The 18,089-nt window shown below is 37.9% G+C and overlaps 1 protein-coding gene across 4 annotated transcripts in view; it reads right to left on the bottom strand.

Annotated features, from left to right (window-relative positions):
• The window catches only part of TDRD12 (tudor domain containing 12), a 33,728-nt gene that overhangs the window by 2,997 nt on the left and 12,642 nt on the right, over positions 1 to 18,089 (bottom strand). For 3 of the 4 annotated variants that reach the window (XM_071814321.1, XM_065848429.2, XM_065848430.2), the window contains exons 8-24: positions 17,079 to 17,250; positions 16,382 to 16,458; positions 15,169 to 15,273; positions 14,656 to 14,841; positions 13,809 to 13,962; positions 11,568 to 11,692; positions 9,619 to 9,810; positions 9,091 to 9,219; positions 8,090 to 8,207; positions 7,219 to 7,352; positions 6,898 to 7,118; positions 6,046 to 6,145; positions 5,151 to 5,338; positions 4,634 to 4,844; positions 4,014 to 4,106; positions 1,389 to 1,558; positions 418 to 539 (exon numbers count right to left, since the gene is read on the bottom strand). In XM_071814321.1, coding sequence (XP_071670422.1) covers positions 418 to 539; positions 1,389 to 1,558; positions 4,014 to 4,106; positions 4,634 to 4,844; positions 5,151 to 5,338; positions 6,046 to 6,145; positions 6,898 to 7,118; positions 7,219 to 7,352; positions 8,090 to 8,207; positions 9,091 to 9,219; positions 9,619 to 9,810; positions 11,568 to 11,692; positions 13,809 to 13,962; positions 14,656 to 14,841; positions 15,169 to 15,273; positions 16,382 to 16,458; positions 17,079 to 17,250 — 2,497 coding nt within the window. The remainder of the gene's footprint in view (positions 1 to 417; positions 540 to 1,388; positions 1,559 to 4,013; positions 4,107 to 4,633; positions 4,845 to 5,150; positions 5,339 to 6,045; positions 6,146 to 6,897; positions 7,119 to 7,218; positions 7,353 to 8,089; positions 8,208 to 9,090; positions 9,220 to 9,618; positions 9,811 to 11,567; positions 11,693 to 13,808; positions 13,963 to 14,655; positions 14,842 to 15,168; positions 15,274 to 16,381; positions 16,459 to 17,078; positions 17,251 to 18,089) is intronic. The other variant, XM_071814322.1, reaches the window with a different exon arrangement.

Genomic DNA, 18,089 nt, shown 5'->3' with positions numbered 1-18,089 from the left:
TGCTGACTGAATAAACATCCCTGACCATTAGATTAAAAAGGAAAAAAAAAAAGCCATTTTCTACCACCCTGAATCCTGGAAAAAAAAATAAACCTCCCATACAATGATGCCGTTACCTCATATTTGAAGAGATTTCAATTTCCTTAAATCCTATGGTTTTTGACAGCAAAATGCTCACCATTCACAGCCAAACAATTCCATCTCTCAAGGACAGAATTTCCCAAATAGTGATTCAGCTACATTGATAGGGCTTACTCTTGCAGGCTGCTAACTATCAGGTATTTGTGGCTTATTGCAAACATGAGCTATATGGTGCTATTCTGCATATTCAGAGAAGACTGCATCTGGTAAAATTAATTTTAGGGTGACACTGAAGCACCTAACTTGAATTAAAGTTTTAATTATGAGAAGGTTTACCACACGGATGATTCCCAGGTGTAATTTCGGAAGAATTACAGTTCTCAGTAGAATTTCCTTGCATTGACATATTCTGTGGATTGGATGCATCCTCTGGACCAGCTGTATTCTCCTTTATGCTTCTGAACACACAAAGAGACATTTTTAAAAGAACAGGTTTAAATATGTTTAATATTTAAAGGATTCCTAATAATAGTTTAAAGTCCTTTTGACATTATATTTTGTGTTCTAATATATAGAAACTAACTAGTAACTGTAAATCTCAGAGCATTGCTGAACTTCAGCAACTCAGTAAGAAGCATGTATACAGAAATCCAAGGTCAGATAACATACACAATTCTGATGGTACCAGCTTTTCTTTGGAATCATAATCTATTGGTCTTACTGTGCGTGATAGACCTAGATAGCGACATAATTCCCCTTCACAAGTAATTCCAGTAGGTTTGGGGGCTTTTTTTGGTCATAGTTCATTCTGACATTAAAAAAAATAAAAATTGCAGAATATTCCAAAGTTCTTTGTTTATTAGTGAGAGCTCTGGCTTTGCAGCTGCACACCTGGGGGCTTCACTGGCTGGACTCACAGGGAACACTGCAAGAATCAATGTACTTGAGAGCTCAGAGACAGGCACCATGACACCAACGATATGCTCAATATACAGACTGGTACGCACTCAAAAAGGACACTGATTATAATAAAAGATAACTTTAATTCAGACCCTAAATTTTTATGATAAACTCAACTATCTGCATCAAGTATTAGTGCAACATTTTCTAGAATTGGTATTTTTCTTCCCGTGATGGTTACGTGGCTAAAGAATAGTTAAAGGAAATCAGACATATCACAGACACTATTGTCTGTGTTTAAATGAAAATCACATTCAGTAATATTAATCATGGAAATATCCAGTTAAAACTAAATATTTTTTTTTCCTAGTAACGTATATGCTGAAAACAAATTGTCAAACACTTACGAATGCTCCAAGTTCTTCGAATTCTCTAATACTTGCATGTGTCTGCACAGCTTCTGAAGTTGTGTTATATGTTCCGGATTGTCAGTTCCCAGACCCGTAGACAAAATCACAGACCGAACACTGTATTCAGTGACAGACATGTTCAAACCTGGAAGCCTGGTAACCCGGACCTTGAATTACAAAACATACTAAATGGAAACAACAGTTCATGAACTGCCTCTCTCCAACCCTAAGCTGTTCTTTACATAAAACTTTAAACACATCCTCATTTATTTGTACCTGTAAGCCACCAGTTTTCTCTGATTTTCAAACAGGAACCTACCCACATTTAGCTGTTTACAAAGTATCACCATCTATTTCATTGTGATAACATTAGAAAAAATTATTCACTGAAAGGGTTATAAAGCACCGGCACAGGCTGCCCAGGAAAGCAGTTGAGTCACCATCCCTGGAGATATTTGATAGATGTGTAGATGTGGTGCTTAGTGACACGGTTTAGTGGTGGACTTGCCAGCCCTGGGTTAACAGTTGGACTTTATGATCTTAAAGATCTTTTCCAACCTAAACAATTCTATGATTCTGATCAAGAAAACTAAGGAAAAAAGCTTAAGAGCTTTTCAATTTGCAGAAAAAATTAGGATAAGGCTAACTCTAAACTAGTGCAAGAAACATAAAAGACAGCCAAGACTCAGAAATATAAACAGAATAAATTTAGTCTAGTATTAGAGGTCTTAGATTTCAGCAAACAATCTTGCAGGATCAAAGTTTCAGTCTTTCAGAGCAACATGTGACAAACACCATTTTACAAGACAAAACCCTAAAAACTAGTACTTTCAAAAGATACTTTTGTTATTAACTTTGTGGAATAGGCTGGATGACACAATTAATGTGGTGCTTCGTTACTGGTGCCTATTCAGATTTCAAGTTCAAGTTTTACTCAATCATGTATTTCATCTATATACAAACACGCCATGTTCATCACAGAATGGCTGAAGTTGGAAGGGACCTCTGGAGATCATCTCGTCCAGCCCCTTGCTCAAGCAGGGTCACCTAGAGCCAGCTGCCCAGGGCCACCTCCTCACGGCTTCTTAGTATCTCCAAGGAATCACACAGAATCACAGAACGTTAGGGATTGGAAGGGACCTCGAAAGATCATCCGGTCCAGTCCCCCCGCCAGAGCAGGCACACCCAGCTGAGGTTCCACAGGAAGGTGTCCAGGCGGGTTTGAATGTCTCCAGAGTAGAAGACTCCACAACCCCCCCGGGCAGCCTGGGCCAGGCTCTGGCACCCTCATTGTGAAGAAGTTTCTTCTCAAATTTAAATAAAACCTCCTGTGTTCCAGCTTACACCCATTACCCCTTGTCCTATCATTGGTTGTCACCGAGAAGAGCCTGGCTCCAACCTCCTGACACTCACCCTTTATATATCTGTAAACATTAATGAGGTCACCCCTCAGTCTCCTCTTCTCCAAGCTATAGAGCCCCAGCTCCCTCAGCCTTTCCTCACACTGGAGATGCTCCACTCCCTTCAGCATCTTTGTTGCCCTGCACTGGACTCTCTCCAGCAGTTCCCTGTCCTTCTGGAACTGAGGGGCCCAGAACTGGACACAATATTCCAGATGTGGTCTCACCAGGGCAGAGTAGAGGGGAAGGAGAATCTCTCTGATCTACTGACCACCCCCTTCTAATCCACCCCAGGATGCCATTGGCATTCCTGGCCAGAAGGGCCCAGTGCTGGCTCATGGTCATCCTGCTGTCCACCAGGACCCCCACGTCCCTTTCCCCTACGCTGCTCTCTAATAGGTCATTCCCCAATTTAGACTGGAACCTGGAGTTGTTCCTACCCAGATGCAAGACTCTACACTTGCCCTTGTTATATTTAATTACATTTTTCCCTGCCCAACTCTCCAGCCTGTCCAGGTCTCTGGATGGTAGCACAGCCTCTGGCGTGTCAGCCACTCCTCCCACCTTGGTGTCATCAGCAAACTTGCTGACAGTCACTCTATTCCCTCATCCAAATCATTGATGAATATATTGAATAATACAGGCCCCAGTACTGACCCCTGAGGCACTGCACTGGATCCAGGCTTCAACTGGACTCTGCCCCATTGACCACGACTCTCTGGCTTCTTCCCTTCAGCCAGTTCACAGTCCACCTCATTACCCGGTCATCCAGACCGCACTCCCTCAGTTTAGCTGTGAGGATGCTGTGGGAGACTGTGTCAAATGCCTTGCTCAAGTCAAGGTAGACCACGTCCACAGCTCTGCCATCATCCATCCACCTTGTTATGTCCTCATAAAAGTCAATGAGATTGGTCAAGCATGACTTCCCCTTGGTGAAGCCATGCTGACTGCCCCTAATGACCCTCTTATCCCTGATGTGCCTTGAGATGGCAGCAAGGATAAGTCGTTCCATCGGTTTCCCAGGGATGGAGACTCTACAACCTCTGAGCAACCTGCTCCAGTGTTCAGACACCATCACAGTAAATTAACCAACAGTATTATGTAAACACCACGCAGAATAAAACTAAAGTAGGAACAGACAGAAGGAAAGAGAAGAACGGGTGCTCTGGTTATAAAGGAGTTTCAATACAAATATTTTGTAATGCTACAATTCTATACCTACCATTGGGTCAACCCAAGCTGTATTTCCCAAGGTAAGTACTATTTTTGCTTCATGTAGTTTTCCTTTAATTTTGTAATCAATATAATGAGTTACCTAGAAAAAGAATTTTTTGCTGCACTTGAGAATTATACCAACATAACTCTACAGTTATTTTAATTATAATGAAAAGATCTGAGCTTAACAGTCACAGGGTATTCAACAAATAAAACCAGTTTTGAGTAAACTAGGGAAATACTTCCACTTTAGTGTAGGTTAAAATAGAACTAGCTTTTAAGGAACGAGCTTCCTGAATGGTAGAATATTCAAACATACGTCAATGTACAGAAGCTACCCTTTCCCTGTTATGACCCACAGATTCAAAAGCAGCAATAACATGTTCTAGAGGATGCCATTTAAATCACAGAAGAAAATCCCAAAAATTTCACTTTATCATTTTGTAGGAAAACAAACAACACTGACCTCTTCAAACCTGTTCTAATAGCAGATATTTATTTGCAATACTAATAAGCAATGAAATTTGGTAACTAAATTTGCAGTTCATAACTGTTTTCTTGTAGAAAATAACACATAGAAATTAAAGAAGTTGAAGCAAATACCATGGAAAACATGATAAATATTACCTTTGGGTTCCATTCTATTTCGTTATCAATGGGTTTCAGTCTACAAACCACAAATTCCACAGCCTGAGGTGGCAGACACTGAAACCTTGCAGGTAAGTGAAGCAGCTGATAGTTCTGAACTTGACTTGTTCTGCCTTCATCTATATATTTAACTTTTACATTAAAGAACCCATTTTCCTCTTCCTTTGGGGAAATCTCTACTACCTGAACCCTTCAAACAGTAAGCGAGGAAACACAGAATTATTATTCATATAATCAGTTGGAAAAAAAAAAAAATCTACTCTTTACAAAATGGTATTTTCTTACCAAAATATGTAACTGCATCTATGTGGGTAGTCATTTTGTTCTCCATTCAGTGACTTAAAGAGTATGTGATTGCTTTTTAAAGAGTGATGTGGATAGCAGTGATTTTTTTGCTGGTTTTGGGTGTGGGTTGACTTTTTAAAACTAAACAGTGTTTTGAATTAATTTATATAAAAAGTGTACAGAAATAATTTATAAAAAGTAACACTTTTACCTGTGAAAAAGTGTTTGCTCACATAATCCATACAATGCCAGCTTCTCCACATTTTCAACAGAAATCTTACTACCAGGTTTCTTAAAATACTCATTAATTTCTTCAGCAAGAGTGGTATATTGGTCCTTTTGTTTATCTACTATTCGACCAAAGTAGTTTGTTGCATTTACAATGTGGAGAGGCAGGATCTGAAAAAATAAAAAAAAATTAGAAAAAAGGAGGACTGGATGATTTATTTAAATTAACGACATGTAAGTTTTCATATTCAAGATGACCTACCTCTTTCTAGCCCAAAGAGGTGAAAGAGATGCTGCTGCATACACACATTTCAGAAGATTACGAGTTATTATTCAAAAGACTATTAATTGAAAGTAACTGCCCATAGACCAGTCAACAGTGGACATGGATTTACAGAGCAAGAACTGCTGGGTCTTGGTGGTATTCCACTTAAGTGAACACCAGTGAACTACAGTATTACCTGTCCACTTCACTTCAAAAGATTAGTTTGTGTTCCCTACACAATAAATATAACTGAAGTTAAAGGCACTTTAATCTTCATTAATTTCAGCATATGGTCTCAATTTATAGAGGGAAGGAACAGAAAGAACATAAACCCTCTTCCCATAGAACAGGAACCTTCAATGCAGAAGAAAATCCCAGGTAAACTCAACCACCCACAAAACAATTTCAATTCAAGCTAAGGATTAGGGGAAAATATGTCACACTTATTTATGCAAGGGAAAGAGGAAAAAAGCAAAAAAATAAATATCCAAGAGATACAGTGTACATACTACAGTTACACTAAAGTAATATGAAAAAATCAATAATATGCTAAGTAGCTATTTAAGACCTGTCTTCCTGGTACCCAAAGCCAAGGTAAATAAAAACAACTTACTGTCACACATCCAGATGTTTGTGTAATTTCATCTGGTATATTCCGGGGCACGTCTATTTCAAAATTAATTTGATGACGATCTGGACACACTGTTCTATTCCTATGTATTAAAAAAAAGTTTCAGAAAAGAGTCGTTTGTTTTCAGTCAAAAACTATTTTGATGTGACTTAGAACAACTTTAAGCACTAACATTTCATCAGTCTTTCATATTCACTTTCTGTCTCAAATAGCACCAATGACTCTGAGGGGTTAGACAACTAAGGCCAAAAAGCTCTTGCTGGAAGAGTTTACATAACAAAACTGAAAACTTGTTTCAGAATAAAACAAACAGCATTACTGATTTTTTTTTCTAACTTGCAATTATGGTTATGTACAACAGAAGGCACACCTGAGAACATTTAAGCTTCCTCCTTCAGGCACTAATTACAAATCATTTACACACAGCTCTGAGAAGTCATCATCTGCTTACCCACTCAGGAGGAACAGGAGATGATATGGGAGAGAGAGAAGCACAAACCTTGTGCAATTATGGTTACAATACTAATCAAAACAATGGCTTAAAGTTGCCTCAAGAACTTCTACACAGGAGCTGTAATGAATTATGCTCCTATGTCAGACTACGTATGATTTGTCTCCATAGAAACGTTATTTTGTTTTCATAAAAGTACCTATGAAGAGTGAAACAGATGCAACGGTGAACAACGACAACAACAAAAAATCACAAGCAAAACCCAGTTTGAATAAAAGTGTGCAAGAGAAAATTCATCAAGGAAGTAGAAGCAGCCATCATTCAGGGCACACAGTGCCTTCTTGTGTAAATATGTGTGTCAAGAAAACTCGGTATTTCCTTACTTGCAAATCCCAAATGTTTTAAGATAGGCACACAGTGGCCTTGAAAGTTTCTTCTCTTCTTCAGCCTCTAGTACCTTGGCAGTAATAGCATGCAGTTCTGGTGGTATTTCAGCTTCTGCATGCTGCAAATAGTGCAGGATCCCCGGTGCATGACATGCACTGTCTTCTGTTAGCAGAATGACTGACCTTGCCTTTGTATATTCCTGATCTACAGAAGAATCCTAAAAAAAAATAAAATAAAATTATATTTTTTAAAAGCTTTTATGCATCCACCATTCAATAATAAAATGTAATATTAATCCATTAAAGATTTACTCAAACCTTTATCACATTACAGAAGTTGCCAGATAGGCTGTGTAGACGCTGAGCAAAGATGCTTGGAGAAGGGAAACTGAAGTGTACCACGCAAGTTGCATCTGTAATTCCCAAAGGCTCCATGCAGTCATCTGTTAAAACTAAGCACATGTTTTATACACACATATAACTGCAATACCTTAAGTATGTGAAGTATTACCTCCCATTAGCAATGGCTGGTTTATTCTCCCTACCCATTGACTTAAGAACTGAGAAAAAGGTCTTTCCCAAAACACTTACATAAGACATTGTATTTCTTCAGCCAATACATTTCATAAGCACATGGCAGAAACAGTCTCTGATAATTTAGCATAACTCTATCTCATAGCAGTATCACAGAATAAACACAGCAGCCCACTGAAATTACTTCACAGAAGTTACATTAATGCTAACACCTTTGTATGAAGCTCCAAAGCAAATGTAATTTAGCAATCTTTTTGCTTTTGATGTACAAAATGGAAAAAAATAAGTCTGAAACTGCGCAAAAACCTTTACTACTGCCAACAACTTGAAAAATTAGATTCTGTCAGAATATAAAGGAAATTATTAGAATAAGTCTTCAAAGTTTAAAATTATTTTAAATTGAAAGTATATTTTGTAGTAGGAGGCAACTGTGAAATCAAAGAATTTCTCCGAAAGTACTAGTAGTTGTTTAATGCATCAAAAAGCCTCTTTCATGTTCCCTCTAATAAGTACAGTTTTCCCTCACAGCACTTAATCCTGAGACCTAATAATAAATAAAGGGATAAATGTGAAAGTGATAACCTAGTATAAGTACTTAGTGTAGAACATGAGTCACCATGAAGACATAACCACAACTAAACAAGAAAATACTCACCTAACACAACATGAGGGCCAGAACTATACTTTTTTGTCCACTGCTCTAAGATATATGTGAAATTAAACTCGCTCTCTTTATGTATTCTCAAGGAAAATATTGAGTTGCTCTGCAGTGCCTGCATGAGAAAGTAAAAAGTCATAGTTTCTTCCAATACAGTAATGACTGCTCCAACAAACTCTAATAAATAGTGTATCTTATTAGTATCTAGCATACCTTAGCTAGTGGCAAGAGCCAAGGGAGTTAACGAAATTTTGAAGACTGAGATTAAGGAGATACATATATATATACACACATATATATATATCCATTGCTATAATATGTGAAAAAAGAAATATTGCAAGAAAACTCCTCCTTATTCTCCACCTCAAAAATGCTGAGTATACAATCCCACAAAAAAGGCGTAAAACTGGAACGCATTCTGTTCCAAATAGATTTGGAACAGTTTTATGCCAGTTTTAAAGGAAATATATATTAAGCATGCTACCTTCCCCTGACACTCTGTGACCTGAAGCTTAAGTAAATTCTGGTAGACTTTCACAAGATGACAGAAAATGTTTATTTCAAATCAGAGAAACAGTCTTCTAAAATTTCAAATACTCAGGAGTAGAAAGCAACAGAACAGAACTACTTAACACAGGGGCTTAAGTTTTCTCCCCTGATGCCACTCCTAGAAACAGTAAAATAAAAAGCAACCACATCCTCAAAAAACCCCACTTAACAGAACTTTACTGGAATAAAGTCGGTTTGATTCTACTCGAAGTTCCAACCTGACAGACAGAATGTAGTGAAGAATTCAATAACGAATGCATTCTATGCCAGCCATTCCTATCAGTTTGGCTTGCTTCTAGTTGGCAGAAGGGCAGTGTTCAGGTTATATTTAGCAGAAATAATTATCTCACACTCCCTTTTTCTGAGAAGCCAAGATTCTTTATGTTATCATACCTTAACAATTAAAAAATAAAAATCACTTATCTATGTACATTTACATGCTTTCTTACCTGATGAACCATTTCTGCCTCATTTACTGAGTCGGTGAATATCAGCACCTTCTGAAGATTACTGGGGGTAAAATCCAATATTTTAAGTAACACAGCAGTCCTCTCACTGTTTGTGCATGGCTGCACGACCTAGAAGTAGATACAATTCTGTCTTAGTATAAGTTACCTTGTAGTTCTGCCATTCACAATTAACAATTGCAAAAACATTCTGATGAAATTCTGTTCACGAACTATACCATTTGCAAATACTTCACATAAAATTCTGGTTCATTTGCACTAACAATTAAATACTCGAGGGAGTATCTTCACATCAGTCCTACAAAGGTGAAAGACCCTCAGCTCATTCAGTGATTAACATGCACAGGCCCTGTAAGAGGCACCTCAGCTCATACAGAGGAGGTGCCCCTGAGCAGTCTCAGTTTGGATTGTAGTTCTACCCACTTAACCGCCACATATATAAACTCAGATCAGTACAAACAGCAAAATATTTTAGTAAATAAATAGTGAAATCATCCCCAATTGTTTTACCTGTTGCACATTTCCATAGATGGAAGCTTCTTCAACAGCCGTTATCACAACGTAGGGATCGCTCATGAACTCCTTCATCAAGCGTGCTATATGTTTATTCCAGTGAGTTCCAACAGCAATAATCTGATGCGGTGAATACTCCCACTCTTCAGCAAAAATGGATTTATTGTAATAATCTAATATAGTAAAAACCTGTAAAGAAAAAAGGTTTTGTTTCTATCCTCTTATTCTATTCCAATGAACACTTAACAGCAGTGAAAAGTACAGCTGCAGCACCAGTCACAAAACCACCACCATAGCAAGACACAAGTGTCACATCCCAAAACAAAGTGTTTTGTTTGTACACTTTCATCCTATTGCTTGAACAACTTCTGAAGCAAGAAGAAAGCAACAGGATGGCATGAAGGAACAGCATCTGCATGCACATGGGATCATAACATGGGATTCTGTCCAGAGAAGACTGAAATCTCAGGGATAGGATCTGTTCAAATCAGACAGCATGAATGTATTCCTGATGAAATCACTTTACTTAAGTGAGGAGCAGTGCAGTTGTGGAATGACATCAGGATGTCTGGCCAAACAAGTCCCACACTAAGAAGTATTTGATGCCTCCGGTGCAACTGGACTCAGAGATGTTCTAAGAGATTCTATCTCAAGAGATTAATTCTAAGAGATCTCTCTCAACCTAGCACTGAACTTAAACATAGCAGCAGTATTTTCAACAATGTAACATTTCTGTAACAATGCTTCAGAAGGGCTGCAAGAGTCCAAACATTATCAAATTATCATTACCATCTGAAATAGCATCTCTTTTTTTCTACTCAAGACTGATACTTGAAAAGCTGAAGATGATCCTACAAAAACTGCAGACACATGCACAGTATTTTACAAACTACCTTTTGACAATCTTATGGTGAACCTGCGCTCTGTCTCAGAACTACCAGAACAGAACAAACAGCCTGAACAGAAAGAGGAATGTCCTGCTAGCTAAGGATGACATTTCATCTAATTTCTGACTTTATATTTGCTGCTATAAAGGCACATTTAACAGCTTTGCACACAGCAAATTGGGCAATTGATCTCCATTAAGATGTTTCTCTAGCTTTTCACACTTGGAAACATGGTCCTTTAGTCCCAGCACGCAATTTTAAACCGCTAATGTTAGGGAGTTAATGATTTAAAAAAAAAAAAATCTATGACAGTAATAAAAATGTATTGTAAGCTGTTTTTTGCATACTGATGATGTAATATGCTGTGAAGCCTCAAAACAGCAATAAAATAACCAAGAAATATTCTCAAACTATAATCCTAACTTTAAAACTGCTAAAAAATATACATTCATGTTAACATGAAACTTAATGCTGTTTGTCTTCCAAGATTCTCTGAGTTGGGATCAGTTTCTCCTTTCGCCTGCACTGACATTACGGCCCAAGGGAAGTTTTTTTACAACTGCTTCCAAGACTATTTGATCACTGAGTTCTGGCTTTCATTCTAGAGAGACTGAGGAGCTTCCCATCAAAGACGGTTCTTGAACTGAAGCTGTTCAAACAGCATCAAGGGAAAAGAAAGTTCTTTACAGACAGATCTTTAGAGTAGATTAAAGATCCCTACACTGAAACTACCGCTACTGAGTGAAAAAAAATGCAAGCCCTTGTGAAACAACCTACAGCAAAGGAAGAGAGCATAAAGGAGCAGCAGCACAGAGCACTCTGATTTGGGGGGGTGGGAGGAGAGGGAGCAGGGAACATCAGATTGAATACATTACAGCTCTACTTTTCCAGTGTTTCATTCTGCGACAGGTATATAGATGTGATTCCTTTAATTCCATTTTCTTCTCAACTCTACCACAGGGCTTCAAGAAGGTTGTTTTTTTCAGTATGTTGCAGACAGTTCAAGACAGGTGCACAACTGAAAGTGCAATTTACCATCTGAATGTATAAGCCATGTACCTGTTCAGTAGCTTCAGAGAGCAGTACCTCAACCTCATCGAGAACAAGATGGCAAAGTCTACAAAATAAATTGTGGTGTTCAAACAGTCTCAGGAAGCTATATGGTGTAGTCACAATTACTTCACCTACAAGTAGGAAGAAAAGACTGTTAACATTAACTTAAAAATTGAACCAATACTAATAAGATACCATAGGACATGGTAATTTTATTAAAAAGGCCTCATTTGCATTTCAGATGCATCATCTTGAAGTTGGCTTTGTTTTGGTTGGTTGGTTTGGGATGTGGCGTGTGGCTTTTTGTCATTGGTGCGTGTGGTGTTTCCTGCCCCCCCTGCTTCCCTGATAGAGAACACTGAACTCAATTTTCTGACTTCTGGTCAACATTAATTTTTAGTTTGCTTGGATTTTCCTATCCCTGCACGTCGTCCAAGACCTGACAGGGTAAAACCGAGTTTTTTTAAAGAGTGAAAGGTTTAAATGTTAACAAGTTTACAAAGCAGGATGCCGTTTCATTTTCCAATAAGGTAATGGAAGTAGAGATAAGAACTTCAAAACCGAAGAGACAGAAGATAAATATTCCAACATGTGCAAGAGCAGTCTTTAGAAAGTTCAGTTCTTAAAACTGAATAAAGCACACATTATAGCTTAGATATCTACACATGCGTGCACATCTGTGGGTATATCGGTATCTAAAACCACATTAATCTTAATCTGTGCAAATATACCAACAGCTCTACTAATAAAAGATCTGAATTCATCCACTAAGCTCTTAAACTTGAATGATGGACGTAAGAATTCAAACTGCTGAAACTGAAAATTTGACACAATCCTTCATAGTATGATCCGTATTTCTTGTTTTCTTGCCAAAAAAAGCCACTTTTAAAAATGCACTTATCAATTCAGGCGTAACAAAGAGACCAAACAAGAACAGTAAAACTAAGTGTTTTAAGTAAACACACTTAAGTAGGGCAAATCTTCCAAGAGCTCTTTTAGTAGTTCTATGCTTCCTCTTCTTTATGAAGTATTCACTGCATACTACTGAAGTTATATGAATTAATCAGAATTTATTGCAAAAAGAAAGCTAGAAACCATCAACTAAAAAAGAAATTCAAACTAAAATTTAAACTGCACATCTATGCAACATTGTCTGCACAGAAATTTTACCTCTTAATACTTGACTTTTCCAATATTGTTTTTAAATTAAGAGTAGCAAAGAATTGTGCTAAGTGTATATAACCAGTAAAGCACCAGACATGTCCCCCAAATATTTGTCACTTTAAAAAACCAGAACACACATACTTGAAATACATTTGTTAAAAATACTTTTAAGAACATACACATGTGCATTACTGTAGTGGGCTGTGGTCAGCAGCTGTACAGCACACAGATGCTCATTCACTGCCCTCATCCCTAGTGGGGCAGGGGACAGAACAGGAACTGCTGAAGTGAAAAAACTCATGGGTTGAGAAACAGATAGTTTAATAAATGAAGGGTGTGGGAAAAGAGATAGAAAGGCAACCACTGACAACATTTCACCAGTAGACAGATGCCCAGCCACTCCTCAGATCATCCCCACTCTTCAAGCTTTTATGTAAGCATGACATTATACAGTATTGTGTGTCACTTTGATCAGTTCGGCTCAGCTGTCCAGGTTACATCACCTCCTGGGTTCTTCCTCATGCCTGGCTTACTCACTGGGTGGCAGGCTGGCAAAAAGAATTCTTGATGCTGTGCATGTGATGTTCAGTGAGAGCCAAACACTGGTGTGTTACCTGCGCTGTTCCCATTACAAATCTAGAACAAGCTACCACACAGACGATGAAGAGAAGTAAATCCATTCCCTGACAGACCCAGCACCTTTGATCTGCAATGGATGTTCATGTATCAAAAAAAGCTCTTATAAAATCTGGTTCTAAATCAAGAAATTCCACGAATAATCCTAATCTAGTGTGATCTTCACCAAATCCCTACCACTAATTAGGCTCAAAAATAACTGTTATGGAGCTCACAAAAAAGATGCTGAACATGTAGACATTCAAAGAGCTTTAATACCATTTACTGTTAAATGGCACTACTGAAACTTCATGCATCACTACAGACATAGAGCATTAAAGAAACAGAATTACTGCATTAGAGAACAAAAAACTCAGGAAGCATAAATTGCTTCTTCCACAATTCTCTGCAATTATGGCAGCCCACGTTGTTTTCAAGCATAATTAAGAAGACAGAAAGTATTCTTACATCCTTGGATTTTCACACTGCTAGCTGCTTCTTTGTTCTGGCCAAGTATTATCAGCATTGGATGAAGCTTTCTGGAGCATCGCCCATATGTTCCCAGTAGCTCAAAAACAAGTTGTGCCTTCTTCCGCCCAGGACATAAAATAAGTGCTAGTGGCTACACACATATGTATAAAATTTTACACCACAGTATTAGGCAAGAGTTCAGAATCTTAAGAATAGTACTACTTCAGCATTTAGGGCAAACCCAAAATCTGCAACACAGGCCTTCAGTTCAAAACAAAAGCTTTTAGTACTGTATCATCTCCTAACTGCAGATGTTACAGACCTAAGGAACCACACACCAAGCGACCCGGAGACACACAAAGGATGCACACAGCAACATTCAGTAAAAGGTCCAAAAATTTAACAGAGGCAGGAGCATTTTGTCTTACTTAGAGCTGTACTAGACAATTTACAGACATCCCTTACAAACTCAGTAATTCTATCTTTCTGTGATCTAATACAAGTTAGAAAATGAGTTACAATATTTAAAACAGCTAATACAAATGTTACTTCAATGACTACATACTATCCCCTTAAAAACAAATCTTCATCAAGTATCAAAGTGATACAACATTAACACCTGTCAGATATTACCTGATATATAAGCTTTAGAATACCACATTCATACAGTCCACCTCTGTAAGCCTCTAGGCAAAGGGCTTATATAAACTGGCCAGCATCATGAAGATACACCAAGATCACATTCAATGTATACATTCTAAACATCCACTATCTTTCGAATCATTATTTTACATCTGCACTTTAGAACAAAAAGCTTGTTACTACTCTAATAATATATACATACTCCATTCCTGCTTGGCAAGGCTCTGCAGTAACTTTCCGAGTGCAAAAATGTAAGAACTGGTGGAATATATAAAGAAGGATCATTTCCCTGATATGAGATGGCAACTACATCACATCCTCGAGCTACTGGAGGCCAACAGTAAGATTCCGTGAAGTTAGGGCCTAAAAAGTTTTTCTGAGCAAGTTCCTACAAAAAAAGAAATTAAGAGTTCCACGTGAAAACTGTGTACATAATAAATATTCCTAACATGCAATATGAAAAAGTTCTTCTGGGTTGAGAAGTTAAATTATTAAAATTCAAATCCCAAGACTTGTGGCAGTGGTTGATATATCAGAAGAAATGTGTACGATTCTTAAAGCATCTCTCTGAAGCTTCATTTATTCAACCACATGAACAACCTCCTAGACATTCCTCAAGCAAAAAAAGGTATTACTGTAAAGTTTAGTATCTAACATTTGGGTATGATACTAGCCTTAACAATATATTCAATGTAATATATTACACTAGAATTACCTTTTTCAGATCATCAAAAAGTGGTGCTGTTTCCAGAGCTGAAAATGGTTCAATTTTGTTGCTAAGAAAGACAAAGTTTTGTTCTTCACTAAGATTTTGAGAACTCTGAAACCATATAACAAATAGGTAACTTAACAATTACTGATGCAGGCAAATCAGACTCAACCTTAGGTCAACTAATTTGTTGCAGATTAATATATATAAGTGCTGATTTGGTTGCTGGGAAACAAAAACAAAGAAACAAACACTTCAGAAAAACCTTTCCTGCCCCATTCCCAGGCTTGACTTCACCCCAAACTCCTTTCCCCTTCCAGTCAATGCAGGCCATACTCAGTTTCCCCACTGAAGCACGGAGCAGCACAAGGCAGGGACCGCAGCCAGAATGTTGCAGTTTCTCTCTGCTGCTCCTTCCCTCTCACTTCTTTCCTCTGCTCTACTGTGGGTCTCCTACAGACCGCAGTTCCTTCATGAACACCCGCTCAAGCATGGAGCACCTCCTGCTCCCTTGACTTTGGTGTTGCCTCCATTTCTCACTTTTGTTTCTTGCCCTGCATTTTTTACCCTTAAATATGTTTTCACAGAGGTACCACCAACTTAGCTGGTTGGCTCAGCTTTGGCCTGCAGTGGGTCATGCCAATGCAGGTGGAATCACGCCTGCATGATGTGGTTAAAGACTCACATCACTCGAGTAGCTGGTAAAGGTAATTCAGCTGACTTTTTGCGGAAGGGTATAAAGGTAATCCTGCTTCAGTAACAATGCACACTACTACATCCATAATAATTTTTTCAAAGAATTTTTAATAAGGTATTATAGTTTAAATTCAGGAGTGGTTGTCATCCTTCAATTCTCAGTAGAGCTAAAAAATAACTTCTGTAAAACTCCTTTTTTTCCCCTGGCCTCACAGAAGTAGTTCCATTACTGTCATGGAAGCAAACTTCTCCTTTAAAGCATGTAGAACAGGATATGAACAGCACACGTGCTCTTTAAAAGAGCTGAGACTGGATACACTCAACAGTGATTGTCTGCCTAGAATCTATCAGTTCATCTTCCTTTACTCCCATATACATTGCAATAGCTCTACTTATTCAATTCAGTACAGTCTGACACTCAAGAATGAGCTTACAAGAACGAGCTAGGTGCCTACAGTATTCCTAACTTGTCCTATGTAGGCTTATATAGTTCATATTTCACAATTTGTTACAAAATACTCACAGACGCGGTATTTTTATTTAAATCTGTGCTGGACCTTTGGTATGTCTCTTCAAGAAAGGAACTGGAAACAGCAAGACCTAGAAAGTAAAAAAATGCAGAAACACATTTCTCATTATCTGAACAAATAAAAACCCGGTATTTTACTTACAGCGGGTTGTGACTGACTTGTTTAGTTGCTTGTATTACTATTTCCTAATGACAAAAAGAACAACCAAAGAAACAGGTATCTTAATATAAAGATAACTATGCAGATGAACTGAGTGAACAAGGATGTAACATTGCACACTTCTTAATAAAAAGACTTGAATCGCTACAAATGAGACAACTCATGGTAAGCACTAGTTAAAAGTACCCATGTTCAAATAGATCCTTCCAAACTCAAAGAACAGTAATGCATCATTGATCAACATCAAATAATTTCAATAATATTGAATGCTATTAAGCATATCAACAAATGCCCATGTAACCCACCCTCAGCCTTCACCTTATACGATACAAAAATCCTTACAGTATTCCTGCATCTGGTGATTTGATGGGTCTTTGTAAAGTCTGATACATACGCATTGTTTGTTAGAAAGGAACCATTTGATCCAGTTCTTGGATTTAAACAGAGACAGTAGGTTCATGTTCAGTGTATCCAATGACAGACACATGATGCATTGCACGTATGACTGTTCCCAATACACATGGTTCCCACCTGTCTCAGGATTTGTTGGTGTTTTATCCTGACACAGCACTGGCCTGAAGGGAAACGCAGGATTAACAGGTTCGGCTGGAAGGGACTCAGCATATAATGATGTTTGGTTCTCCTGATCATCATTCTCAAGATGGGCAAAGTTCTTGGCGACAAGATCATCATTAACGCATACCTAAAAAACCAAGATCTTTATTGACCAGTATCAATAAACAATAAGCTACACCACCACATACTTGGTTAGAATTTATTTCAAGCTTTAAACAATAGCTGTTAAGACATAAGCAGTATAAGTGAATGCTTTCTGAAGATTATTAACATATCTTCCGGTATGTTCTCTAAACAGGTGTTAATTAGTTGCCAGTTTCGTGCTTCTAAAATTCTGTGCTCAACTTTTTCTATAAGCCCTAAAAATTAAAAGCTGTCAATAAGCCAATCTGGTTTCTGTCTTCTTCAGTCAGCGTACATTAAAATCTGGCAGAAAAAACCAACACTATATTTAAAACTTCTTAAACTCCATTGGTTCAGAGATCAGTGATGATATTGCCAACTGGGATTCTAAACTGAGAGAAGATCCTCAAATAAATACATAACTTCAAAGTTACCGTCTATGGCAAAGACCACAGCCCCAGTGTTAAAAACCTTGGTGAAACACTCCAAAGAAGCAGCAGCATGCAAATAAGCAGCTGTATGTTAGATACAAATGATTTTAAGTCTGACAGTAGCTACAGCAGATCTAGCACAAGTTAAGCATTTTGGCAAGTGGAAGCAGGGATTTTTTTCATTTGCTTCTGTTCTGTTTTTCCCAAAAGTTCGAGGACTCAGTCTTATGCAGGAACGAGTGTTAACTTCTACTTATTTTTGTAATCTATGCAACTGCCTTATTGAAACATCTTTAAGTATGACACCACAAAAAGGTGAAAAGTGCATTAAATAGTTCACCTAGTTGTCCATTTGAAGTACTTGTTGGACTTCACTTGCTTGCCAATACCTTTCAAAAAGAGGTTCACATCA

The sequence above is a fragment of the Patagioenas fasciata genome, chromosome 13 (assembly GCF_037038585.1).
Source record: "Patagioenas fasciata isolate bPatFas1 chromosome 13, bPatFas1.hap1, whole genome shotgun sequence".
Lineage (NCBI taxonomy): Eukaryota > Metazoa > Chordata > Aves > Columbiformes > Columbidae > Patagioenas > Patagioenas fasciata.
The sequence above is the reverse complement of the archived record's forward strand: the minus strand, read 5'-3'. Positions and strand labels throughout refer to the sequence as shown.